Source organism: Homalodisca vitripennis, chromosome 7 (assembly GCF_021130785.1).
Source record: "Homalodisca vitripennis isolate AUS2020 chromosome 7, UT_GWSS_2.1, whole genome shotgun sequence".
Lineage (NCBI taxonomy): Eukaryota > Metazoa > Arthropoda > Insecta > Hemiptera > Cicadellidae > Homalodisca > Homalodisca vitripennis.
The window spans coordinates 145,165,339-145,193,299 of record NC_060213.1 but is presented as its reverse complement, the minus strand read 5'-3'; the positions used below and the strand labels follow the sequence as shown (position 1 = coordinate 145,193,299).

Genomic DNA, 27,961 nt, shown 5'->3' with positions numbered 1-27,961 from the left:
AAAAATAAAAATACAATTAAAAACAATAGTTTATTGGTACACATAACAAGTAAAAATGACATAGATTAATAATATAAATTGTTTACAATTAAGGCAAGTGAGGTAACATGTTCATGTTGAGGTATGAAATTACTTAAATCTATTATTGAAGTACCTACTTGGTAAATATTACTCATAATGAAGATGAGTTCATTGAGTCCAAAAATCTCTTAAGTTACTTTGTTTTTTTTTAAAAAAACTTAAGTACAGATAGGGAATAAACTTAGGAAAAGTTAACTTATGGGCAATTTTAATACATGGATTTATTTACCAAGGTTTATATCAAATTCATTATTTCATGTAAAATGTAAATTAGAACAAATTTTGCCAAGACATTTTCAAACTCCATTATTACATACAGATACAATTTAAAGATAGTAATACCCTTAATACCCCTTTCTGAGATTGAAACAAAATTGCACTTTTTCTATCAGTTTTGTAATATTTGTCTAATTGTACCATAACTTATGATATAATACACTGATGACAATTTGTCATGCTCATTGCAACCTTCACTCAATTAGGGTGAAAATGGCAGCCAACCGATGTTACAGAGGCATCCCTCGTACACTCGATCTGTGGTTGTATCTGTAGATCGTATCGTACAGTATATTTGCTAATCCAAATGGTAATTAAACAAAAGGATTCAAATTATTGTTTCCAAGTAGGATAAATAATGGAAAAGTAGTTTATTGTTTATAATGGAGCAAACTTCCATTTAATAATTTTGTTTGAGATATTTTCAAACTTCTTAATAACTTATTACAAAACCTATTAAATATTGAGCTGGCCTACATAAATTATTCTAAGTTTACAGTATAAAAAATATAATAATAGAAAACAAATATTAAAACTTAAAGAGTATTTACAAAGTACAACTTGCTTAAATAATTAAATACACTCCCCAGTTTGTTAACATAATTAGGCTATCATGTTCAGTTTTCAATGCAATGCAATGCAATGTGTTTTGAGTATTGCTGAGAAATAAAGGAGCAATACAATCACTGTCACTTTCTATTGCAAAACTTGTTACCTTCTTTTGCTGACACAGAACGGTGGCCACTTTTGAGCCAGCGGCGAAACCTTCAACCAAACTGTAAAACGACTCCTGAACCGATAGAGGCCATTTTCATTTCTTAAATAAATCAAACATCAAGCTTTCAGCTCTCTTGAAATTTTCCTCCAAACAGATCTGCACAACTGGATTATCCTTCAGCTTTCCCTGGACAGACTGTGTTTCCGGATTTCATAGTCGGAGGCTTTAACGTGCACTAAGCAAATTCTACAACAAACGCACTTATACTCTTGGGACTCCTGGAACATGTCTCGGAAGTCCTTGCTCTCCAACCACTGAGCCGCATCCTTTACCTCTCCCTGCCGAGAGGACCCGTTTATCCAGTTGCCATTCTTTGATTGATTGGCCTAAAAAACAATAGTGCATTACCATCCATTGGGTGATTTGAAATTAACCCTGTGGTGAATCGTGGATGATAGCTATGAAACCAGAACAACATGAACACAACTGAAAGATAGATAGACCTATCTTGTATCTTGTTCCACACTTTTGTTTCATATAATATAACATATCAATGCTGTGTAATAAAAGCGTTACTTATACAGTTATGGTATCACTTATTTTTTATAATCAAATTTAAAGTTTTAATTTTCTGAAAACTTTCCCAAGTTTCTCTAGGATAGCTTTTATATCACATGAACTATCAAAGGCACGTCAGATTCATACAATGTGCACAACTTTATAGAAAACAAAGTTTGTTATTACATACATAAATTTTCCCATGTATTTTCTTGAACTGTTAACATCACTAGCAGCTTTTATTCAATTGAAACTGACAAGGCACTTTAATGTATAACATATGGTGAATAAAATGTATATAACATATATAAACATATTTACAGTACAAAAAATGTTTATTTTTACAAAAACTATAACTATGTACAACAATCAGTCGCTTATAGATAATCAGTCTGTTGTGTGTTGTGTGGTCCTTACATCAGCTGGTAACACAATACAACATGAATTATCCTTTTAATCATGGTTCATTTCATTCATGTTTTATAATTAGGCTTCTTTGGATAAATCAAGTTTGACATTAAAGTGAATAAAACATAGTTGTAAATAATGCTATCTATTTTAACATTGTAACCAGGTTTGAAATTTTTCTCAACACTTTCAGTAGTAACTAACTTTATAGCTGCAACTCTCCAGATGGGTTAACTCAAATTCAAAGTGAATAAAGATTAGTTTATAATTAATTCTTTGGTCTAGTTATAACTTACAATTTTTTAGCCTTTGCTCGAGCAAACTTATAATTTCTTAGAAATAGTTCAGATTTCTGTATCAAAGCAAGTCAGAGAGAAGAAATGTATATGTTTTTGAAGTGTTCTGATATTAACATGTTCGCTACAGAGTGCCATATACACAGAGTATTACATAAAAACACACATTTGTAAAACTTAACACTGTCTCCTGAGCCCTAAGAATATCAGAGAACAGGAGCCCTCAAATCTGATTGGTTTTTGCAAAAGCCTTGGACTTTGAGGACACAAAATTAAAGTAAGGCAGGTGCAAAGGTCCTTTTAGGACTAAGCGCGGGGACAAACTGTCATTTTCCCACAGGGAGAAAAAAAACACAAGATTTTCTCATTTACGCTAATTTCAAGGCAAATGTAATAAATATCAGTTTCAATTTATAAATGTAAATTATATGTTAGCTTTTCATCAACGGGTTAAGGTAGTACAGCCACTATTAAAGAATTAAAATTGAAAACAACATATCCACAGTGCTGCAGACATCTCTTAAGACATGCATTGATGTTTAAAATAGACTAGTGTTTCAAAACTCGTTATTGACTGACAAGAGGACAGTCTATTTCAATGAGACCATGTGCTACAAATGAGCAGATGCAGTCTAAAGGTAAAACCCAGTTACTGCACATTTGTGGCACCTAGTCTGTCTATAATTTCGCATATTTTTCAACATGGCAGTAGCAAACGTGTTAATGAGAGTAACTCTTAAAATGGCTTTATAATTAGACGTAGTAATTATTTACCTAAATACAACTATACTAAAAGCTGCTTTGCTTTTCTATAAAGGTAATGAATTAAACTACTTATGGCCAATGTTTAGAGTGAATTTCAAAACATTAACAATCGTAATTTTTCTTCTCTTGTTTGCTGATGTGTTGTAGTTTCAACTTATTTAGTGAGATCTCCCTGAGCCACTTAGTTTTTGGCAATAGATTCGTAAATAGATTAGTTAGTCTAAAAAATGTAAACTATTTACATATCACACAAAAGTACTGAGGTTCAGACTTCATGAGTGTACGGGAGGGAAGTCCGAAGGCGTGGAATAATTCCAGCTGGCATATCCTCCTCTGTTAAGTCATACTTTATGACATGTGACCGTCGCAGAGCACCTGTATGCTCGGACTCATTTTTCCAAACTGTGCAACTTTTCTCACGATCTGGCATTTCTCCATCTATTACGTCACCAAGCACTCCTTCCTCTTTTTTTTCTTTCCGTTCCTTCTTCTTCTTGTCCTGTTTCGTCTCACATTCACTAACAGAGCCGACAGCAGTCACATTAGCAGTAGTGGTGAACGACTCGAAACGCACTGGAGTCTTGGCACTGGTCTCTACAGTTAGTTTATCACAGATAGGGGTGGAGACAGTTGGTGGGTGTTCTTTTTTCTGCATTTGTTCGAACTGCAGTCGCGTAGTCACACCGGTCCCGCTGCTTAGTATTAAATCCATTGCACTGTTAGTCGCACCGGCACTGACATTTACTTTTCTATGGTTGTTACGACTCGACCGTTTCCGCTGTTGTTTACGTAAAAGACTCTTGTAGTTTTCTTCTTTTTTGGTTTGGTAATAGTACTGTATACAGTCACCAACACTTTTATGCTCGAGATAAGAAGCGATTACACTAAAGTTTTTGTGATGCTGCAGGAGCATTTCTTTAAAAATTTTGACCTCCGCTTCAGTCCAGATATTAAAAAATTGTCTCTCTTTGTACTCCTTAGCCAAGTCTTCAATCTTGCCATTGGTGTTGATGTAACTGTACTTGCGTTGATCGGCATTAAGCAACAGAGGTGGGATAACTGCATTCAACCGCATCTTCTTTTTCTCCATCTCTTGCTTTTGTAGCCCATCCATGATCTCCTCTAAGTCAGCATCACTCTTGATCCGAGTTCCGATACGGTTGAACCGCTCCTGATTTTCTCTCTGCTTTATCAACTCTGGAAATACCTTCTCAAATAACTTTCGATTTTTTGCATCATTTGTTTTTCGTTTTGGAGAATTTTCAATTTTTTTCCACTTTACGATGCCACTCTTGCATTAGCCTTGTATATGTTTGAGCAAAGTATTCATCACGAATCTTTTGCTTTTTCTTAACTATCAGTGATGACATCAGTCTATTCTTGAAATGAGCATGTTTTTTCTTGTTTTCATGGTATACTGCTGTATCTGAAGGCTGATTGTAGAGAGGAAAATCAAATTTAGGACCCAACATCTCCAAGACCGCTTTTTTCACCTTTCTCCTGTTTTCATCATAGATCTTCTGAGTAAAGGGCTGAAGTTTTGGCTGCTGTCCCAGCCTCTCTTCCTCATCATCCTTTTTATCATTGGGCTGACAGGCTGCCTTGACTAGTTCTTGCTCTTGATTCTTTAATTTCAGCAACGTATTCTCTACCTTGCTGATTTCTCTATTAAGTTTGTCGAACTTTTGCAGGATCTCATCCTTGATAGTCCGATACTTGAGCCTTTCTACAAAATTCTCAGATAACATTAAGGGTGATATGGTTTCAACCTGAGGTTTGTAATCAGAAATGGAGATTAGTGGTTCCTGTAGAATTTCAACTGATACCTGCTGTTGCAACTCATGTTTATGTTTGTCAAAACAGATTTTCTTGACAGGAGGACCTAAATCTTGTAAATTGATAGCCTGGATAGATGGTACCATGTACTGACTGTTATTTGACACATTATACAAAGTTGTGGGAGAGTAGTTAGTTGGTTTAAGTGACTGGGGAGGGTGGGTGGTTGGTGTAAGTGACTGGGGAGGGTGGGTGGTTGGTGTAAGTGACTGGAGAGGGTAGGTAGTTGGTGTAAGTGACTGGGGAGGTTGGGTAGTCGGTATAAGTGACTGAGCAGAGTGGGTAGTTGATGTAAGTGGCTGAGGAGGTTGGGTAATTGGTGTAAGTGACTGGGGAGGTTGGGTAGTAGGTGTAAGTGACTGGGGAGGTTGGGAAGTCGGTGTAAGTGACAGGGGAGGTTGGGTAGTCGGTGTAAGTGACTGGGGAGGTTGGGTAGTCGGTGTAAGTGACTGGGGAGGTTGGGTAGTCGGTGTAAGTGACTGGGGAGGTTGGGTAGTCGGTATAAGTAACTGAGCAGAGTGGGTAGGTGATGTAAGTGGCTGAGGAGGTTGGGTGATTGGTGTAAGTGACTGAGGAGAGTCGTCATTGAGGCTTCTACGAAGAACCTTCTCCGGATTATGGGTGCTTAGCGGCTCGTTGTAGAATGGGAGGATATCATAGTTCCAGTTCCACATGGTGAGTCCCAGGCCGGCACTGACTTGCTAACCTGTAGTCATTATGTTTTTATCAGTATGATAAAACAGCTTTAGCTGGTCACTAATCACTGACATACTATATAAGCATATGCCTATTCTATTATAATCTAATCATGAGGTACGGACCTCTGTCCTAATGCATATTCTTTATGCCTATAGCGCTTTCTGTGCTTGGGTGATTACTAAAAGCATATGAGGCTTATGGTGCTGTAATCTGCCCATGAGGCACTGCTGGAGAAGGTGAAAATCCCTACCCACAATGTCAATACATGTCGTCCACTCCTTTTTCCTTATAATACAATAATACAGAAAAGTTCCATAAAAAACAATAAATACTAAGCTGTAAGATAAAGATCACCATCATATTTTTGTGTTTCTTGACAATACGTCATAAGCCCAATTCACAATTCACCTTGAAGGAGCAAGAAGTGCAGATTTACTCTTGTGGAGATCCTCACCGTAGGACCACATTCTCTTGAGCCCAGAACTTAACTGCCAGTATGTCTGAATACAGAGCTCCTGGACCACAGAACGGTCTATTAATTACAAAACGAAGAAGTTTCATTTACCAACTTATCAGTGGCTTACTTCTTGTACCCACTTGTTAACATATCACAAAAAGAGATTATTGACTTTTGCAGGCCAGCAGAGACCTGAAGAAAGTAGTTCCAAACAGACTCGCCAAAACATAAGAATTCAGAGCCACCTGTCTGTATAGAGTGTTCGTTTTAACTGTGTCATCATTGTTACCTTAATTTACTGAAAAGTCTTAATGAAGAACTTCACCTACATTTCAATGATAATTAAACATATTAATTTAGAATTTTGCTGCCATTAGCCAATATTTTTATGTAATTTTGGATATAAAACGACATTTTACAACTTTCTTATTCTTGCCATTTTTTATAATTTACTCGTTTAGGAGTTACAGCCTACTTAAATTTTGTTTAATTAAATGTTTTTTGATGTGTGAATAATTCAAGTGTAATAAAATAAGCTAATGACGTTATTAATAAGTTAACTATTAGCATCATGTTCAGGTTCAGTAATAAAACATTAATGTAATTCATATATTGCCAACATAAGTTTAACAATGTAATATTATGAAAATAATGACCACTACGATAGCGGACAAAGGTTGCTATTTTATTAAACTAGTAAGTAATGGATTTCTTTTCAAAAGGACTCCCAACATTATCTCTGTGAAACTGCTTGAAAAACTTGAAAAATATTTAATTATTTAAACTTTGAGCATGAACTTTCTACAGCATAACAACCATATCAACATAGTTGAACACTTCCACATTTGCTGTAGTGTGCAGGTGTGTAGAGACTTGCAAGTCTTCACCACTGCTGCTATTAATCCTACACTGACAGTAACTTTTTCTCAGATGGTTTGTACCCGTACTTTAAACATTTTGTAACAAAAATAATTTTTACTACAAACCTATATATGTATTACATTATTTTTTTGTCATGAGAATGTGGAAATAATTATGGTACAGAAACATTAGGCATAAACTGTTAAAACATATATGACTTCATTAGACCTGGTCACCTGAGACAATATAATAAATATTATAATTTGGGATAGCCAATATATTCATAATTTTATCTAGTATCAGAGTATATATAATGGTATCCAGGTTCTCTTGAAGAAAAATTAAATATAGGCTATTGTAAAAACCACAAATATTACATTAAACATTGAATTTGTTACTATGGGTACAATTTTTATACAAAATATAATTCTTATTACACTATATGTTTCCAAAATTTAGAAAATTGTATTCTTAACAAAACAATACATACATTAATAACCAATTTAAAAATGTTATTTTTGAAAAGTGGAGGGATGTACCACAATTTGATACCATGGATACGGTCATTGTTTTAAATTTTTATTATAGTAATATTTCACTGTTTATATTTATTTTAGAATACATAAATAATAATTGTGAATTTTTTTCTGAAATATTGGCTTATTTTGAGTTCTAGAAAGTATAGAGATAAATCGAGGTGTCACTGTCAAGGCAAGGTTGTCCAATTCTGATAAGTCAACGAGTTCTCTAATGTTAGAGACCACCTAGTAGCAAAACATTGGGACATTATTGAAATGAGAGACTAAAACAAACCTGTAACAAGCTATAAAACAACATAATAAACCACACCCATGATATTCTATCACTAATATTGTAGCTCCCAAACACTTTCACTGCATTGCACAATAGCCTAGCATGATCTACGCTTACTAATTACAATATATCACATATAAAATTACTAACAAAAACACTAAATATGACTTTAAAAGATCCATAACAAACTTGCTTAACACTATCTTGCAAAATAAATAGTTTTTGTGACTAAATCTAAAGACCAGAACAGACAAGTATGAATGCCTTCATGAGAGTAATGGCTCAATGGACAGAGAACTCTTCACTGTGGTTTGGAATGGCACAAAAACTGATCCACGAAAGAGAGGAGAAATGGTACTAGAATGGAAGGGGAGCACGCTGGTACGTGTTTCTTTCTACCTCCACATAAATTAGTACTCCACTTTATTCCAGGCCAAAGTTCCAGCCATTGATTACAGATTAGATTTGTGACAATCTGAGAATTAGAGTGAAAGCCTAACAAAATTCTAATTTTCCTTAAAGCCCTGTCTTTTTACATGTACTATTCTGAATAGAATATGTCAATGAAGATTATTGTCCATTTTTCTGCCTTGATTTCACATCAAGGATAATCTGAGAAACATACATTGCAAGAATCAAGAATCTTTATTAGTCATCATAACATCATTAACATGCATTCACCAAAGCTTCAATAGAATATTAGCTCATAATAGATTAAATTAAATGTTAATTCAAGTGAAAACCTGACTGGCCGAGATGAAACAATAGTATCTTATGTTTAACTAAGCATGGACAATCAACAATAAATACATATACAGGGTGTTTCCTAAAGGTGTTCCAATATTTTGGTATTTTGTTCTAGACATGAAAATGAGCAAAAAACTTCATATGGAGGTATGTCCTAAAACTTTCAGTTTTCCGTCTATCTGTCTGTATGTGATTTTTACCAAAAAAGTTATATCTTTTATACCAGTAAAGATAAAGTTATGAAACTTTGCAGTTGTGTTGGCCTTTTTTATGCCCATATGAGAAAAAAATATAAACAAATTATCTTTACCCGTTTCAAAATGGCAGCCAGTCATAAATTTTGATGTTAAATTCCGCAAAATCGATACCCTGTATGAAAATTTAACAAGAATATTAAAATGTTGTAATCTTTATTCTAAATCTAACAGTGGTTGTTTCATTAAAATCGGATAAAAACAACTGATTAGTACTATTAAACATAATACCATGTTTTACACACTACACAACAGGAAGTATAGTTTTCTAAATGGTTTTACTCTGAACAGCTGATTTAAAGTATACGAACTGATTAATGTGAACAGCTTTTTATTCAAGCTATTAAAAGTTGTTTAATTCTGAGTTGGTAAAATTGGTAATATCATTATTTGCCATTCCTGTTGCTAATGAAAAGAAACTAATTAAAACAAACAATACATTATACTAAAGTAATAGCCCAGTCAATCTAGGTAAAAAATCATGCAAACCCGGAAATGCGAGGTATAAAGCTGAATTTTGGCACAGATGTTCTTTATGATATCCTTGACCATATACTAAAAGTCCCCTACCGTCCCCTGTGTGCTTCTTCCGGTATAACGAAAATAGGGGGGAGGGGGGCGAATATTACTTAAACGCTTACTGCTTTAGAACGGTAAGATATACAGAAATATAAAAAACTGATTTAGATTCAGTAAAATGTGGCCATTAATAAAGGTCATGTGATAAAATGTGATAACTGTAACCGTTAAGCATTAATAATTAATTTATTTATTGTTTTACTTTCTTTTTAGCTAGAATTGTGTTATAATGCTATATTCTAGTGTTATTTCTTGATGTAACAAAGTTGTAAAAGCTCTATTACATGTTAATAAAGTATACACAACTTATAGACAATCGTGAGTGTTTACTTAATAGCGAAGCCGGACGCCCGCCGCGCCGCGCCGGCACGGTGCGATGACAGCGGTCGCGGTGCGGCAGAGGCACAGTCATCGCTGACAGGATTCAACGTGAACGGCGTGTCGCGCATGCGTTCTTGAACATGTTTACAACTGCACTGTAGTTGAGGCGGAGTGCCCGTTCTGTTTACAGCCAGTGCGTGCGTTTTGTTAATATTTCACGTTTTGTGCGTGCGTGTCTTTTGAAGTGATGTTAGTGTACTTTCAGATTGGTTGTATTTTTTGCATTAAATATGGAAATAGATTGTTTTTTGTGTGCCCATGGCTTTGGTGCTGGTTGTGATTCTAAAAACACACTGAACATTGTTAGCGTAACTGAGAAAGGTGTAGAAGGACTAAAAAGTGCAAGTGAAAAACGCGGAGATGGCTTACATGACAAGTTTAGTACAGTTACAGACCTGAAAGTTCATGATGTTTGCCGAAAGAATTATACCAGACCTACAAGCATTAAGAAGTATATATCTAAAAATGTTGGAAGTGAAGTTTCAAGTGAACCGTCAACCCACTATGTCCAGGAAATGGAAGATTTACCACAGGTTCTAAGTAAAGACGAGCTCGAGAGATTCATTTCTTTAGGTTTCTTTACAGTTCGTAGGACAGAAAGGTTCTGGGGTGGAAACTGGACAGATATGGTGATTGAGCAGGAGCTCATGCGTTCTTTGAAAGTGTCAGGTGGACTTATCCATGGAAGAGGCGTCACTGACAGTAACTTAGCGAGATTTGTCCTAGCGCGTCCAGCCTGTTCTGTTGTCACGAATGCGTTTGAAAAATTGTGTCACATAAACTCTGGAACTACAGAACAACATGTTGAGCTACGCGATGCTCGGCAATCAAGAGATGATAAAGATTTGGACAAACTACTTTGTTGGCTAAAGTCACATTCGCCTTTCAGTGTTGACATAAATGGAGGTTTAATTTCTTTGTCGACTGGAACAGTTGCTGACGCTAAAATAAACCCGGAGACCGCCACAGAAACAGGTCTTCTTGCAATGACTCAAATGACTGGCCAAACGTTTGGTGATGTAAAACTTAAAAGAAAAAGTAAAGTTACTCCTCTTGCTGCTATTTATGCCACTATCAAAGTAAGAGGTCACGATGTTATAGAAGTGAATCCGAATCAACTGTTTCTTAGAATATCGTGTATTTTAAAATCTCCATCTGACTATGAAGATTACATGGCCTTTGAATTGGCTCCGAGGCCACCTTCTCTCTTTAACGGAGCAGCGATGAGAAAAACAGCTAAGTCAGCACTTTGTGATGTTATAGAAATGAGCACACCTACCCTTCATAGTTGGCCTCAAGACTATGTTTATGTATTGGACGGAGGACATTTGCTTTATCATGCTGTTTGGCCTAAGCCTGCCACATATGAACAAATTATTTCAGGATATGTTGAATTTATTCGCATCCATTACGGTTCAAGTGTAACCGTAGTTTTTGATGGCTATGAGGGACCAGCGACCACAAAGAACCAAGAGCAAGATAGAAGAGCATGTCGAATTCAATCAAGAACAATACATTTCGACTTAAACATGACAGCATCAGTGACTCAGGCTGAATTTCTTGGTAACGCTGCAAATAAAAGCCGACTTATAAGTGAACTGAAATCACATTTTGATCGAGCTGGCTTTTCAGTTGTACATGCTGTAGCAGATGCTGACTTTTTTATTGCTTCAACAGCTCTTCAGCAGTGTTCTAAAGGTATGAAAACAGCTGTGGTTGGTACAGACACTGATCTTCTAGCACTTCTTGTGCATGGAGTTAAAAGTTCTGATACATTATTCTTCATCAAACCAGAAGGCAGTAAAGGTTCCTACAAAGTTTACCCAGTAGCTGAAATTAGTAGTAACTTAGGCAATATGAAAGACTGTATACTGTTTGCACACGCATTTTCTGGATGCGATACAACATCCGCCACGTTTAGAAAAGGGAAGAAAGTGCCATGGAAAGTGTTGGAAAAAAGTGCGGAACTTCAAAAAATGTCAAACATTTTCAAAGATCCAACTGCTGAGCCTGACATGTTAACATCATGTGGAGAACAATACTTTCTTGCGATATACGGAGATACAAAGTGCAAAACATTAAATGAACTAAGGTACTTTATGTTCAATAAACTGATAGCTAGACAGAAGATTACTTCATTACATGTGATTGCAAGAAAGAGTGTGCCCGATCGTGTGATTGCATAAGGTCAGGATTAGCTTGTTCGGCAATGTGTGCTCATTGTCAAGGCAGAGACTGCAACAACACACTGCAGACAATTGATTTAGAGGAAGAGGACGTTGATAGTAACTAAAGGTCAGTTTTAAACAAGATAGTGGATACAACACACTGTTCAATACAATTGCTTTTTGACATACGGTTGTACATTTTAAAATCATTAAAATAAATTAAAATTGGGTATCATATTGAATATAGTTAATATGATTTGTACAAATATTATTTTAAATTAATAATATTTTATGATTGTACTTAAAAATGTAATTGTTAAACCATTAAATTTTACTGTATTCTGTACATTATTTATTTAATACCATGCTAATGTTATACTTTTTAGACCATTGACCACGTTCATTCTACATACTTCAACTGGAGTTTATTCATATACCAGTTTATTTCCCAACTGAAATATACATTTAAGGAAAGAAAATAAAGTGTAGTGTTGACGGAAAACCATTGATAAAATAAAAACATAGGAGAAAAAGACTTCAGTATTAAAACCTTAACAATAAAGAGTAAATCAACATTTTTTTGTTGGTTAACAATTTTTCATGCACTAACTAAAACTGATTAAAAGAAAATCATCATAATATTTTGTAGCTTATATTTTTATGAATTAAACACAGTTGTTATTTTTCCTCCATCTGCTTTTGTTCTCGAGTAATGTGCGTTTAAGTAAGCCGCACCCCCTCCCCCCTTTATTTCGTTAAAACGGGGGACGCACACGGGGGACGGGCGGGGACTTTTAGGATGTGATTTGGTATACCATAACGGACATCTGTGCAAAAAATTAGCTTTATACCTCGCATTTCCGGGTAAAAACCTAGATTGACTGGGCTATAATTGGAATGGAGACAAAACAACTTTTACATTACAGAAGAAATAAAGAGCTATTCACATTAATCAACTCATAGACTTTAAATCAGCTGTTCAGAGTAAAACCGTTTAGAAAACTATACTTCCTGTTGTGTAGTGTGTAAAACATGGTATTATGTTTAATAGTACTAATCAGTTGTTTGTTATCCGATTTTAATGAAACAACCACTATTAGATTTAGAATAAAGATTACAACATTTTAATATTCTTGTTAAATTTTCATACAGGGTATCGATTTTGCGGAATTTAACATCAAAATTTATGATTGGCTGCCATTTTGAAATGGGTAAAGATAATTTGTTCATATTTTTTTCTCATATGGGCATAAAAAGGCCAACACAACTGCAAAGTTTCATAACTTTATCTTTACTGGTATAAAAGATATAACTTTTTTGGTAAAAATCACATACAGACAGATAGACAGAAAACTGAAAGTTTTAGGACATACCTCCATATGAAGTTTTTTGCTCATTTTCAAGTCTAGAACAAAATACCAAAATATTGGAACACCTTTAGGAAACACCCTGTATAAACAGATTCAACAAAGAATAAATTAATAGTACAATAACAGACAATTAAAACAGTTAAAATTTTAGATAGGCTACAATACAGAGGTTTAAAATTAAAAAGAAACATACACCAGAGAAAGTGCGAGATATTAATCTATACTATAAAAAGGTCTAGTTATTTATACATCACTGATTTGAATTTACTAAGACTAATGTTATGACTGGTAAGATGTGTTTATTAAACAAACAGATACCAATAAAAGAATACTTAGATTGTGATTTACTTAATCTGCAGTAGGGCTGATCTAAATATAAGCTGCCTCTAGTAGGATAGTGTTGAATGTCATTTCTAAGAGAAAAGTCACCAAGATTCTGTTTTACTTTAATCAGACATAAATAAATATAAAGGTTGATAACTGTAAGAATAATTTTCCTCCGCAAAAATAGGTTTACATGTAGTTAAGGAGAAGATACTAGTCAAAATTCTAACAGCCTTTTTCTATATTAGTAGTACCTTTTGAATATTATGACTGTTACCGCATAGGGCGATTCCATACAATATGGTACTGTGAAAAAATGTATAATATGCAGATTTAAGATAATCTTTGGGAACAAGTTTCTTTAGGTGGCGCAGCAAAAAAACCACTCTTGACAGCCTACAACAGACACTTTGCACATGGGGTTGCCAAGTCAACTTAGAATCTAAAGTTATACCCAACAGTCTTAGACAGGACTTTAAATTTAAATTATACTTCGTTAACGTAAGATTTTTACTTAGAGAAAACAAAATATTTTGTGATTTATTATCATTTAGTAACAAACCATCAGATGAAAACCAGTGGTTACCTTGGTGGAGGACATGAGTCCTCTCTACAAACAAGGTATCTATATCGTCATTTGTACAATACAATGTGGAGTCATCTGCGAAAATTACTGAACCGTAATCCACATTGGTAGGCAAATCATTTATAAAAACTAAGAATAAGAATGGGCCCAGGACCGATCCCTATGGTACATCACCTGTAACTAAAGCTAACTCGGAGAGTGTGTTGCAATCTCCCAAGTCAGTCAGAGTCAACAATCTGTGTGCTGGATCCCAGACCACACTGGAATTCGAGGCAATGAAACTGAAGTTGAATGATACATACTGCAATGTATCACAGGTCATACGATGTCAGTTGTTTTGTGGGATTTCCAGGAGTAAAGGTGAAAAGTGTCATCAGGTAATTAATTAATAATTGGGCAAAAGACAACACCTAAGCAGAACTCACAAAGCTAAGAAACAGTAAACTTCTTTTACATTCACCTTTTACAGAAGTTCTCACGGAAGCACTGCTGCTGGATAAATGAGATCTGCATTGAGAAATGAGGCTTGTCGACATTGATCGACAAGCTAAATCTGCAAACCAATGAAAACTTCCATAAATATAATACAAGGAATTCCAAAAACTATGTACTGTCAATACACCGTACAACCCTGTATGGAAAAAGTCCATCTTACAATGGCCGGAAACTGTGGAACCTTCTACCAACATCAATAAAACAGCTCAATGGAACAGCTCTAAAAAGAAGACTACATGACTTCCTCGTGAGCAGACCCGTCTACACACTAGAAGAATTCATAAGTGCAAGAGAAGATGACCTGAGATGCACAGATTCATGAACATTCATATCTGTAACATAACCAAATTTACTTGTACTCATGACACTATTGCTGTTCTTATGAATATGTAATAAAGAATGATGTCTATTGTTACAGAGCACTTGTAGAAAGCACATTTACAAGATCCAGACAAAGACCTCAGTGTGTGCTGTGTGTGTGGGAGACTGCTGAGCACACTAACAATGGACTCACAGCCTTATGGTACCTCATAACAAGCTCACTGGTAAGTTATAGCTCTTTTTCATTCTCCTCACTGAAACACTCTTTTGCTTTGTGGAGAGTACAAAAAGCACTCAAGGCTAATGTTCTGTGACAGTATAGGTCCACTCCAGTTAAATACAATAGAAATAGGCCTAATAAATAAACATTATTTTAATTTTCTAGTGAAATTGTTTTTCCATCACATGCCTCACAAGTCACCATCAAAGGTGTGTCCCTCGTGACTTCAGGAAGTTCAGTTTAATCTCAAAATTTAGAAAGACAATTTTGTATTGGCAGACTAGGGTATTCTTCTGTTCACTGTTGTTTAACCAGTTTAGTTAGAGCTTAATTTAAATTATTTTTCAAAATTGTATTCAGTGAAGAGCTTTCTTCATCTGAAAGTATCCTAATCTTTAACTTGTCATTTAAACCCAATAAGGAAGATATTGCACTGTAAAGAGTCCTAAGACCAAAACAGGTAATACTGCTGTGCAGTACTTTGCATGGCACTTTACTCATATGTGCAGTGTCACCAGGGTATTTGTACGAGTTAACCCCTCTCCACAATATTTCAAGGGATTCACCAAACACTCAAAATCAAATTGGGTGATATTAGGAGTGTTGGTTTGTCTATCCTAACATTATAGGCAGATGCTGAACTTGCTACCAAACAAACATGTAAACACATTAAATGTCTAAATTTTAGACTACTGATACTGATACTGATACTGGATTCATGAAATCCAGTTCTCGGCTTGACCAGTGATCAAATCGGTACTGGCCATTACGATCTATAAGGATTCTCAACTACAACAGAACCTACCTTCCGTCTCTAACCCAGATACTCGTGATAGTTGTCCCATTAAATTAACTCTCAAAATTCAGATTTTTTTGTTTGTTTCTAACTCTTTGCTAATTATGATTGTTCCAATTTTGTTTTATAGCAACTTAATATCTCATAACTGGGAGCTGCTCTCCAGGGAGGACATCTACACTTCCAGTTTATCTTCATAGTGGTTTTTATTTTAATTCACTTCGGTCTGGGTTGATAAAATACGACTATTCCATCTTCCAGGAATAAACATTTAGTCTCTTCATACGTAGATCACTACATGACAACATTAACTAGCATATTGCTACATGGAGCAAGGTTAACCATAAATTTTAATTTGTACTTTGTTACAAACACTAACTTGGTGTGTCCTCGTTTCAAATTTAGTAAGAGAATCAAAATTATATTATACCTCAATACCTACTGGTGGTGGATTCCATTCACTATCGGAGGTGAACAGCAAGGCAAAATCTTTAAATAGGTTAATTTATTTAGTGATCAACATTCTCCAGCCATTGTAATCATAAGCCAAATTCTTATTTGTGGCATGTGCCATACATGTTTAATTTTCCCAGCACTTACAAATTTCTCAAAACTAAAGGTATATTCAACATTTCACATCTAACCTTTTTTGCTGATGGTTCTTCTTCTACCTGGCTATGATTTGCATTGGTGTCCTTAGAATATTGCAATAAATCAACCCCATCCTGAAAATAACTTCAGTGTTAATTACACAAGCATTACTTATGATCCAAGTGTACTAGTTAAAATCTAAGCAAACTACTCGGTAAAATAAAATTAACTCTTCCTTATTTCTATTTTTAAATGGTTTATGACAGTAGAAAGAGCAATACATTTCTAATTCGGTTTAATGCAAAATTAAACATCAAATCCAAAAATCTTATGGATATCAAATATATTTTTAAAACCAAACACTGATATAAAACAATAATTTTCTAATATATTGATCCAGTTTATTTTAAACTAAGTGAACATTTCTTGACTAATTTTTCTAACTGAATTTTATATTAATTTGTTTTCAAATTTTGAAGTTTACAATAACATTTTTATAACTTTGTCATTCCTTATCTTTATGTTCCATCAAATTAAATCATAAACTATTTAATTGATCTCAAGAGACAGATTTGTACATTTCCATAGTGTTTTTGCAATACTTTATATGACATCTAGGGGCTGGTTAGATTAACAAGTACCACTAGTTGTTAATTCATCAAACTACTCTTGAACACATTGTTGGTTATATTTTTAAATTCAGTATCTGAAATTTACATAGAAGTAACATTAGTATAATATAACATTTTAGAAAAGTAATAATTAAGATTGTCTGAAATAAACGGTATCTGCCAGGAAGTTCTTGTTTTTTGTTGTTTTTTGCAGTTTATATACAATACACAGATATCTACTGATATCTTGTTATCAGACTAGAATAGCTCAGTTGCTAAGGTCTTGGATTATCAAGACAGAGGTTTATGGATCAAATACAACTTACTGGAAATTTACTTTTTGCTAGTAAAAAAATTGTCATAGTTATTTTATAGAAAAATTGATATTATCTATTTATTATTTTATATAACTTTAATACTAAATTCTGAAGATACTTTTCTTCTACTTAAATAAATAAAAATGAAAAAATAAAACATCAAAATATCCTTGTGGACAGTGCAATAAAAATGTTTGTAAAACGGTCATGGTATTTTATGTAAGGGAATATGGTATCATTGTAAATGCACATCTTTCTCTTTGGAGGAATTTAAAAATTTAGAGAAATCTAACAAAAAGTGGATTTGCCATAAGTGCATGTCTATTGATATTACTTTGGGCTTGGAAGATGTAATAATGATATAACTCAGGAGCTCTCTCTACTCACAACAAGCAATAATTAAAGCACTAAATGAAGGAAATACATAATAAGACAACTATGGAACCATAAAACATTCAACTTGAAAATACAATATTAAAGAAGGAAGAAACAATAATTTTACTGGAAAGGCAACTCAACTTGAATAATCAAACTAAAAATCCTAAAAGAGTTAGTGATGCATTGAGACCTAATGCAGTTAATTATCATAATTATCAATAATGCACTAGTAGATCATATAACATGGTGTGGAACTCTCATACAAATAAGGATGCATCTTTTACTTCGGCTGTTAAAGGTAAGAACACTTGGCAGTATTCAATCATCTGCTGTTAAGATAAATAAAAACTTGAATTCAATTTTTTCACACAACTATTATGAAATTTTAAATGTTAACTGCTTATTATGTATTTTTCTATTCCCACATAAGATATGGAATAACTCTATGGGGCAACTGTTGTAGTGCACAAAATGCGTTCACATGGCAAAAAAAGGTTTTAAGAGCAATCAAGAATGTTTCTGATTGAGAGTCATGTTTATCAATTTTCAAAGAATTTAAAATAATGACTCTTCGAAACCTGTATGTTTATTGCTGCTTGATCGATGTTAAGGAATCTTTAAATACCCTTCCTACAAGAAAACAGACTCATGATTATTTTACTAGGAAAAACCATCTTCTTTACTTAGCATTACTAAGATTAGAAAAAAACCAGAAGTAGTCATACATCATGTATGAAGATGAAATTATTCAATAAACTGCCTAAAAATGCATGGGATGTGTCCTTGAAACGGTCAAAAAAAAGTAATAGGTAGATGGTTGAAGGATAATATTTTTTACTCCATTGACAAATTTTTGGCCTGTGATATTAGTACATTAAGTTGTTGACGTCTTTAATTTTAATTATGTGTTTATCTCATTTTAATAGCTATTATATGTCTTTGTTGTTATTGTATATTTTATTTTAGTATTAGTATTTTAATCTAAAATCACTTTGTTGTCTTGTCTAAATGTGTTATCTGTAGAACAAAGTTTATAATATATTTTAATTACGCCATTGTTATTTTGTAATATCATTTTATTGTTAATTGTGATCATGTTGTATGTTAAACAATATATAATTGTAATTGTTAGTAAATATGAACAACATAATTATAAGCCTAGATGACTTTGTCAATTACACTGTTTGTGTTTAAAGACAATAAAAACTTCTTGATTCTTGAAAAGTTTCTAAAATGATTCCTCTGTTTAAGAAGGGTGACAAAACCGATCTCAACAACTACAGGCCTGTTGCAGTTTAGCCAGCACTGTCAAAAGTTTTTGAAAAAATGCATGCTTTATCAATTAACTGATTTTTTTGAGAAAAATTCATTATTGGATTTTGAACAGCATGGATTCAGACCTTAAGTCTTGTACTACAAATTTAATTATCTTTGTAGAAAATACCATAGAAGCCTCAGATAAAAATAATAATGTCACTGGTGTGTTCTTGGATTTCACCAAGGTGTTCAACAGTGTATCCCACAGCATTACTCAAAAAATTATCATATTTAGGAATAAAACATAAAGTACTGTTTTGGTTACAGTCTTATCTTGGAAATCGCCAAAATATGTTGAAATAAAAACACTTCCAAAAATTTTTTTACAAAACATAAAATCTGATATTAAAGAAATTACATACGCAATAAGATCTTCAAAGAACGGTGTTTGGAACTTTTTTTATTTTTATACTGCATAAACTAATATTAAATTAAATTTTTATTCTCTATAATGCGGATTAATTTTATAAATGTATTACTGATGACGTAAGCTTGTTACTTCAGAACAAAAATCTTCCAATAGTAAAAAATAAATGGACAATCTTTATCACAATAAATTGATAACTTCTTGACAGACAAAACTTTGTTGCTAAAACTGAGTAAATCGAAATTTGTAAACTTTACTTCTAGGGCTTCTTTAAAACAACATAATGATGTAAATGTACCAGTATAATTTTTATTACATAAGGAACTAGACTTCCAAGCTCAATTTCTAGACGTTATCTTAGATGAAAACTTCAGACTAGCTATTGACAAAATTTACAATAAAATGAGTTCAGCACTGTTTGCTCTTAAGAGGATGTCACATGCGTTATTTTACTCTCATACAACCTCATGTTACGAAATAGAGGTGTATGGAAGTGCATAAAAATGAAAATTTGATTGAATTTTACAGTTGCAAAAAAGTGCTATTAGAATAATTTTTAAACTTGACATATGAGATTCTTGTAAGACACATTTTACTGAACAGGGATTTTTAACGGTTTACTCCATGTTCATATATAGAACTTCTAAATTTTAAAAATAACTTAATTTTTTGGCCAAACCAAGACATTGATAATTATAATACAAGAGGAAAAGATGTCCGAAAAGTCTAATCACATAAAACAGTTTTGCAAAAAAAAACTTTATAGGTTTGAAAATAAGCACTCCTAACTTTAAAAAAAAGAGCAAAATGTGAATCAATTTAATAAAAATGTAAAACTATATCTATTAGGTATTGCATTATACAGTTTTGAGGCGTACTTTTCTGTGACATAAAATTTTAATTGTTGAATATTGCTACTGGTACATAATACATAATAATACTCTTTAAATAATAAATTATATAATACAATTACTTAATTATTGTTAATTGCTTTGCTATTGTATACAATCTTGTATAGTGTATAAATAAAGAAATTTTCAATTCAATTCAGAGTTAAATAGCATATACAATTACCTGTTAATGTATAATATTAATAAATAATGTAGATTTTGTAATGGAAATACTATATAACATATATAAAGTAATAGGTTGTAATTGAGGATATTTGTGAGTCTGTAGAAGAAAATTACATAATACATCCCTAAATTTTCTACTCTTGGATTGATTATCCTTCTGTTGAGTCCATGAATTATCATATGTTCAGAGGCCAAACTCTAGTAAAATGAAATTTTCAGAATTTTTCCTAATTGTCACAGGCTATTTCTATTTTATACAGTGATTGGTATAACAGGTTACAATATAGGCTATGTTTTACCCTATAAAACAAAATCGTAAATGCTTACTATACTTATGTCACATTATTTGTTAATTTTTACAAATTGAAAGCCCTTAGGAAAACAGCAGAGAACTATTAAAAGTATAAAAAGCCCTAAAATCTTTAACCAAAATTCAGAAATATTGCTAAATAGTTGAAAAGGCTTGCTGGTAAATTATTACCTTCCAGCTCCTTTCCACGCTGATAGTGGTGAGCGAGGAACATCCCTTGAGATTGTAGCTTTCAATAACAGATCAAAATTCTAGAAGGTCTAACCACAGTGCTTTGAAGAGTGCTAAAAAATATAAGCTCACCTAACCATAGCTCTGGAAGGAATACTACCATTTTGCAATCTTCAAAGGCACAAAAACATAGGTCTGTCCTCACAACCAATAATGGAGAACTAGGACATTACTCTTCAAATCAAACAAGGAAAAATATACTGACCAATTAGGATTCGCAAACAATACTCAATAAAAGATCCCCAATTGCAAACAAGACCAAAATTACAGCCCAGAATGAAATATTGAACAAATTAAAAAGGAAGAAACTGTTGCCAAAAGTCAAACCAAAAATTACCCTCAAATGCAGTTGTTGGATGTCTTTTTTTCGTGTGTACGTGTTGATATTCCTGTTATCACTTCTTCAAATGCTATCTTCTGATCCAGAAACCCGATTCCTCCTGGTCCTGTATATCGATGGTCAATTTGAGATATACCATTATTTTAATTGTTACATTTTTTTTTGCCATAGGTCTAGGCTGCAATACGGTGTGTTCACAAAGTCATGTCACACTTTTAATTGTTTATAAATAATATATTATTGAACGCATGCCTATGAACAGATGTAAATTAAAACAGCGGTTTCTAAAGTTTCATTAGTTCAGTTACCCATTGCTGTCATCTAGTAAAGTGTGGCTAACACTTTTATGACAACAGTCAACATGGCAACTTTTGCAAAGAAAATTTTAGTGTACATTATGTTGTGGGTAACAAAGTTTATTCTTGATTTCAGCGCAACGTAAGTATTATCAAATGTGTCATGAAAATCAGTCTTAATGACGCAGCATTTATCGATAAGTTAAGAAGTTTAAGGGAGCACACACAGCTTATTGGACAAAACATGGACAGGCAGGCTAAAAACAAGAGATGGAAACATCGAGAGTGCTCAAAACCCTTTTTTTGCAAGAAGTCCATTATTCTTGTTATTATGTATGAAAATAACTGGATTCAAATGTTATAAGCCACATTGGTTTCAGTAATGAGGCTAACTTATTTCGAAATGTGAATTGTTAAAAAAATCATATATTTAACATTTAAAGCAAAGAATCAGAGCAGCAAATTAATTAATTACTGTACCCCGGAAATCCTTATTAAAGCATGGGAGGAGATCAAGTTCACTTGGACGTCTGCAGAGTGCTTCATGTCGAGCTCAGATATACTGACGTAAGACTGTTTAACGTACTATTTATGCCTATGATTACATCATTTTTGTGCTTTATATACTTTTGTAAATAAAATCATTTAAAAGTGTGACATGACTTTGTGGACATACTGTGTAAAGGCGATCGATTCTTGTTTTCTGCTTCCCAAAAGAAAGTGATGTCGGCGAGAAAGAGTCCACTTTTGTCCCTATGTATTATATGTTATTAGGCTATATAAAGTAGGTAAATACATATGTACAGATTATAAATATAAAAAGTTAATGAGTGCTCAAGTGATGTTAGCTTGAATTTAAATACTATCTCAAGGTATGTTTTTTCTTTTATAGTCAGAAGTGTGGGGGCCCCACCGAAGCTAACACTGATGGCCAGGAACATTTCCGATCGGTACTTTCCCAACCTCAGATCACATGCCAAATCGTCCAATATTAGATACAATCTGGGACGTGATCTGAGGTAGGAAAAGTACCAATAGCAAAAGCCCCTAGCCATCAGTGCAGGTTTTGGTGGCGCCTATCCCACACTTCTGGAGAAAAATATTCCTAGATAGTACTCAAATTCGAGCTCAGATCACATGAGCTTTTTTAAGGGTTATAGAATTGTGGTACTACAAGTAACATATTTATGATAACCTAATATAAACCTACTTATATAGCCCCTTAACAAACAGTAAATAGGTACAGAGTGGTCTCCTTCTCGTCGAATACACTTCCTTTAGGGAACCAGAAAACAGAACCAATCATCATAATGACATATGTAATTTTCATAGTAAGTCAAATAAAGTCCGTTCTTTCTAATAGTGTAGGTTTTAGGTGCCTGGTAACAAAAATTTATCCAAAAATAGTGGCTTTCGGATAATACCAAAGTACCTTCATGATTATTAAATCGTTGATATTTACGAGTATCTAAAACTAATGACACCAAAATGATAAACCAAATTATGTTATAATACGTTGTTCAAACTACAGTCTAGATCAGCAATTTGTATATCTTGAAATCTTGATAAATGAAAACACTATCTAGGTTATTCATATTTATAAAATGTAATAAACAAAATGGTACTTTGGTATTATTATACAGAGGCCACTCTGCCCCTATCAACTACTCGATATTAGGTAATATAAGTAGGGAAATACACACGTACGTATTATAAATAAAACAAGTTGCAGTTAACTTTTTCAAACGTTCAACAGGATCTGAACTTGGTTTAAGTACTATCTCGAGGGATGTTTCTTTTTTTCCAGAAGTGCAGAATAGAAGGCGCCACTGAAGCCATTTCCGAACAGTACTTTTCCAACGTCAAATCAAGTAGAACGCCACTCCGCACTTCTGGCAAAAAAAGAAACACTCCTTGAGATAATACCCAAATTTAAGCTCTGATCACATGAGTGCTTGTAAAAGTTAACTTTGTTACCACTAGTAACCTATTAACGATAACCTAATCTACACTTACTTATAACGCGTAATGACAAGTAGTAGATAGTGTCATAGTGGGCTTTGTATAACACCAAACTACTAATAAAGCATTTCTTGTTACGTCATGCTGGTTTTTAGCTAACTCAAACTTCATGATGTTTACAGGAAAGATGTGATGAGTGAAGGAATGATGGTGAGAAAGTCGGTTAGAATGTTAAATGGCGATCAAACAAATGTGCATAGAGTCTTCTCTCACCGATGATCTAGTAAGGACAGTTGACAAAAAAATCCAAGAGAACAGACATTTCACCATGACAACGCTATCTGATGATTTCCACAAATTTCACGAACTCTTTTGTACGAAATTATTATGGACCGCGTAGGTTATCGTGATCTGTGTTCCCGATGGGTTCCGAAAATGATCACTGACGTGCACGAAACCAAGAGACTCGGAAGTGCTTTGAATTTTCTAACACAGTACAGTGATGATGGTGAAGATTTTTTTTTAACAAAATTGTGACAGGTAATGAAACTTGGGTCTGTCATGTCACACCAGAATCCAAACACCAGTCAATAAAGTGACACAATCCCCAAAGAAACAAAAATTCAAGACAACAATGTATGCATAAAAAATGCATTTTCTCTCAAGAGGTGAAACCACTAATGCGGCAAGGTATTGCGAAACCTTAAGAAAACTGAGGTGGGCAATTCAAAACAAACTGAGAGAAATACTCAGTAACAGAATTGTGTTGCTCCACAACAATGCTCGGCCCCATATAGCTGGTGACACTCAAAACATTGGTTCGACAATTTCGTTGGGAGCAGTTCAATCACCCGCCCTACAGCTCTGACTTGGCATCATCTGACCACCACTTCTTCCTGCACATGAAGAGAGCAATCTAGGCAGCCTACACTTTGAAACCGACGATGAAGTTAAAACTGCAGTGAAAGGTTTGGGCTTTCATGAAGAAATAAAATTGTGTTAAAAAATTGTTTACTTGTTTATTTTTTAACGGTACTTCCTAATTTCTGAACACGCCTTGTACAATGACAAATAATGAATTTTAGAACATTCAAAGTAGAACATTTCAAGATTGTAGGAAGTTATGGTTAGGTGAATTTACAACAGGTTGTTCATGATTTTTTTTTAGTTGTGTTTCCTATAACGCAGTAATGGCTGAAGGGATTTGTGATCAAACCATTTAGAATTTTATTTTTTACTGATAGGTACTACCTCAAGGGAGGTTTTTCGTATGTCACCATGATCTTTCACCATCCTTTGATGCTGCTCCGTGCTGAGTCACTTGTGTCAGGGACCTTTAAACCTTTAGATATTTTTTTTAGATATAAACCTTTATTCTTTGAAGGTTTAAATTAAGAAAACATCTTATATTTGGGTAACTTCCCCTGATTTTAGCATTGTTATTATTTTACGTATCCAATGATGGCATTAAGGCTGACGTCAGTAGCAACCAATACGAGGTTGACTTACGATCATAACAAGACCACATGACTCTCTTAGAATAATTAAATATTACTCTGCGCAAGAAAAGTAGTTTCACTTTTAATGCTCTATGACTTCATTATTTGTCATTTCCACAGATTGAAACTTTAATATTGTTTTGTTCAGGACGATAGCAATAGGTTAACAACATGATACTCGTATTTTGCCAGGTTAGCCCTTAACTTCACAATTGCCTTGGCTTTATTGGAGGCGAAGTTAAGACTACAATTCCTTTCTTTCACTTAACCTCAACCTCACTTACACATAGGCTAATTAGCCAATGACGTATAGATAGCAAATTATGAAAACCGTTATTAAATCATTTAATATAAAAATTGGTAGGCTAAAGTAATAATAATTGTATACCTCTGGCATAAAATTTCACTAACCTTAACTCTTTTCAGATAGGCCTAGGCCTACATGAAAAATGGGCAAACACTCATAATTACTAGGTAGCACAAAACATATCACAGTGTTTGACTTAAGGTGTTATTTTTCATATCAATAGAGATTTTGTGTTGTTCATTCATAACCTGCTAGGCCTACACATTGATTTAATAATTTATAAAGGATAATAAATTCTAGTATCAAAATTTATGAGTGTGGCTTGTTTGTAACATACTGACGGTTAAAATAGGTACCTATAACAAATATTTTAGTAATATTACAGAAAATCTTAAATATAAGGTTGCCTACTTACTGATCCAAGATCCTTTCTTTCTCTGCCTTGTTTACACGTTTTAGAAGTTTTAGGCCTAAGCCTATATTCCATTATTATAAGAAAATCTACATTTAGAATTAAAAATATTTATAAGTCGGTATGGATTCCTAGTGACTAAATGAGCTGAACTTTAATATCCACAGTAGTAAATCTATGCAGTAAAAAACACTAAAATGTGGAATTTTCAGAAGATAACATTAACATTAAGATAAACAATAACACAAAAATCCCGTATTTGGACAACGGAGGGAAACTGACAATACAGCTCTTACTGCAGGGTTACCAGCTAAAGCCAAAATATATTCCCTAATAGAGGTAAGATTTCCTACACTTTTCATACAATTCCCTGTATAATGGTTAATATTTTTCAAGTATTAATGTACATTTCCTTCTTTATTATATTACTATATTTTAACGCTATGTCAATTATTACAGTATCTAAATTCAACAGCCACGGCTCAATATGTAGTCACGCAAAGAATAGGAAAGAATTATACGCAGGGCTTACTATGTAGTCATGTAACCTAGATAATAATTTAACATTACCATGATCATCGTCTTTGTCGGTACACTGCTCTTTGTAGGACATATTATTGAACATTATCATGGCAGCATCAGGAAATTTCTTCAATATAAAAGAATTCTTAAAGGGATTTCTATATCACCCGCGTCACGTATGTTGAATTTATGCACTTTATCCTTTATAAGAAGGTTCGGTTAGCAATGTCTTCCTTGACGTAGATTAAGAAAGCCACCACACAATACTAGCAAAAGACAGTCATGGTTTCTAAGTGGCATACATGAGCTGCTATGTTTTAATTGCGCAATATCCTGACTGCCTTTTTAGAAGAATCCCCAGCCCTATCTACCTCAAGAGAAGTATCCATAATACCAGGTCATATATGAGGTTACTGTAAAAATATGTAACACACAGTCGTTTTGCTGTCATGCTCCATACTTCCTGAGTAGAACAGGACTCTTGCTAACTACCCAGACAAGTTATCAATGTGTCATTTGCATATCATCCTCAAGTTTTGTTATCTTCAAATACACTTCAGCGACGTCAGTCTACTATGAGAAAACATACCGGATATGGAAATCGTCCTAATTGAGTTTGAGACGATTGATGAAAAACAAAAATCAATATCATGCAGTATATGATGATTAACAAATAACTATCATTAACACCAGAAAATAATAAAAATAGACATCAAAGTAATAACAAGAGATACAGTGAGGTGTATGTGTGGGAGTTTACAGTGTGGAAATGTGCATAAGGTAAGTTATAGTAGACAGATGAGATGGCGCTTAAAGGTGGTACAATGAAGGCGAATAAGTAAAGATCTTCTAAAAAGGTGACACAAAAACAAGATATCCTGAGAGTGTGAATTGAGCTCGAGAGATGTACTAAGATAAGATTAGTACTAGAAAACAAACAAATTTAATGTCACAACACAAACTGGGTAAGTCGCTTTAGGTTACACATGATTATTACACCGCATTAAGTTCAATGGACAGTAAAGTCATTGTCATCATAGTTCTCCGCGAACTAAACTTAATTTAAATATTAAATTAGGCTGTTTGTATTTTGTTACATTCCTCTCAGTTCGTCACTGGGGTAGAGAGAAACATCCTCATAAAGATTTCTACAATAGGATTTCCTGTAAGCCACTTTCTATTTGCTGAGAAAGAGGGGGGGGCAGTGGAATTTTTGTTTTAATATTGTTGACTATGAAGTGGGATTTTAGATTATCAAGTTCTTTAAAAATCGAAGTCTCTAAATCATCAACAAGTTTTTTACTTTCAATTTCCAGTTGTTGTGTAGTTAAGTTCCACAATTTTATAGTTGCTCCAAAGTTGTCTGTAAACTTCTCATAGAAAAGCAAACTTCGGCATTCCGGAACTCGTCAGCTT

At 33.7% G+C, this 27,961-nt stretch overlaps 2 protein-coding genes across 2 annotated transcripts in view; one reads left to right on the top strand and one right to left on the bottom strand.

Moving 5' to 3' along the window:
• Positions 1-24,809, top strand: part of LOC124366461 (zinc finger protein 708-like) — a 45,213-nt gene extending 20,404 nt beyond the window's left edge. The window contains exons 5-6 of the transcript XR_006922813.1: positions 15,091-15,217; positions 23,988-24,809. The gene's annotated coding sequence lies outside the window, so the exon portion shown is untranslated. The remainder of the gene's footprint in view (positions 1-15,090; positions 15,218-23,987) is intronic.
• LOC124366462 (nuclear receptor corepressor 1-like) lies at positions 17-26,320 on the bottom strand. The gene is given in 4 exon segments (XM_046823036.1): positions 17-4,368; positions 4,370-5,644; positions 16,654-16,734; positions 26,027-26,320. Coding segments are annotated over 2 exon segments (2,244 nt in total). The 5' UTR covers positions 5,613-5,644; positions 16,654-16,734; positions 26,027-26,320; the 3' UTR covers positions 17-3,367.
• Between the last annotated feature and the right edge of the window lie 1,641 nt (positions 26,321-27,961).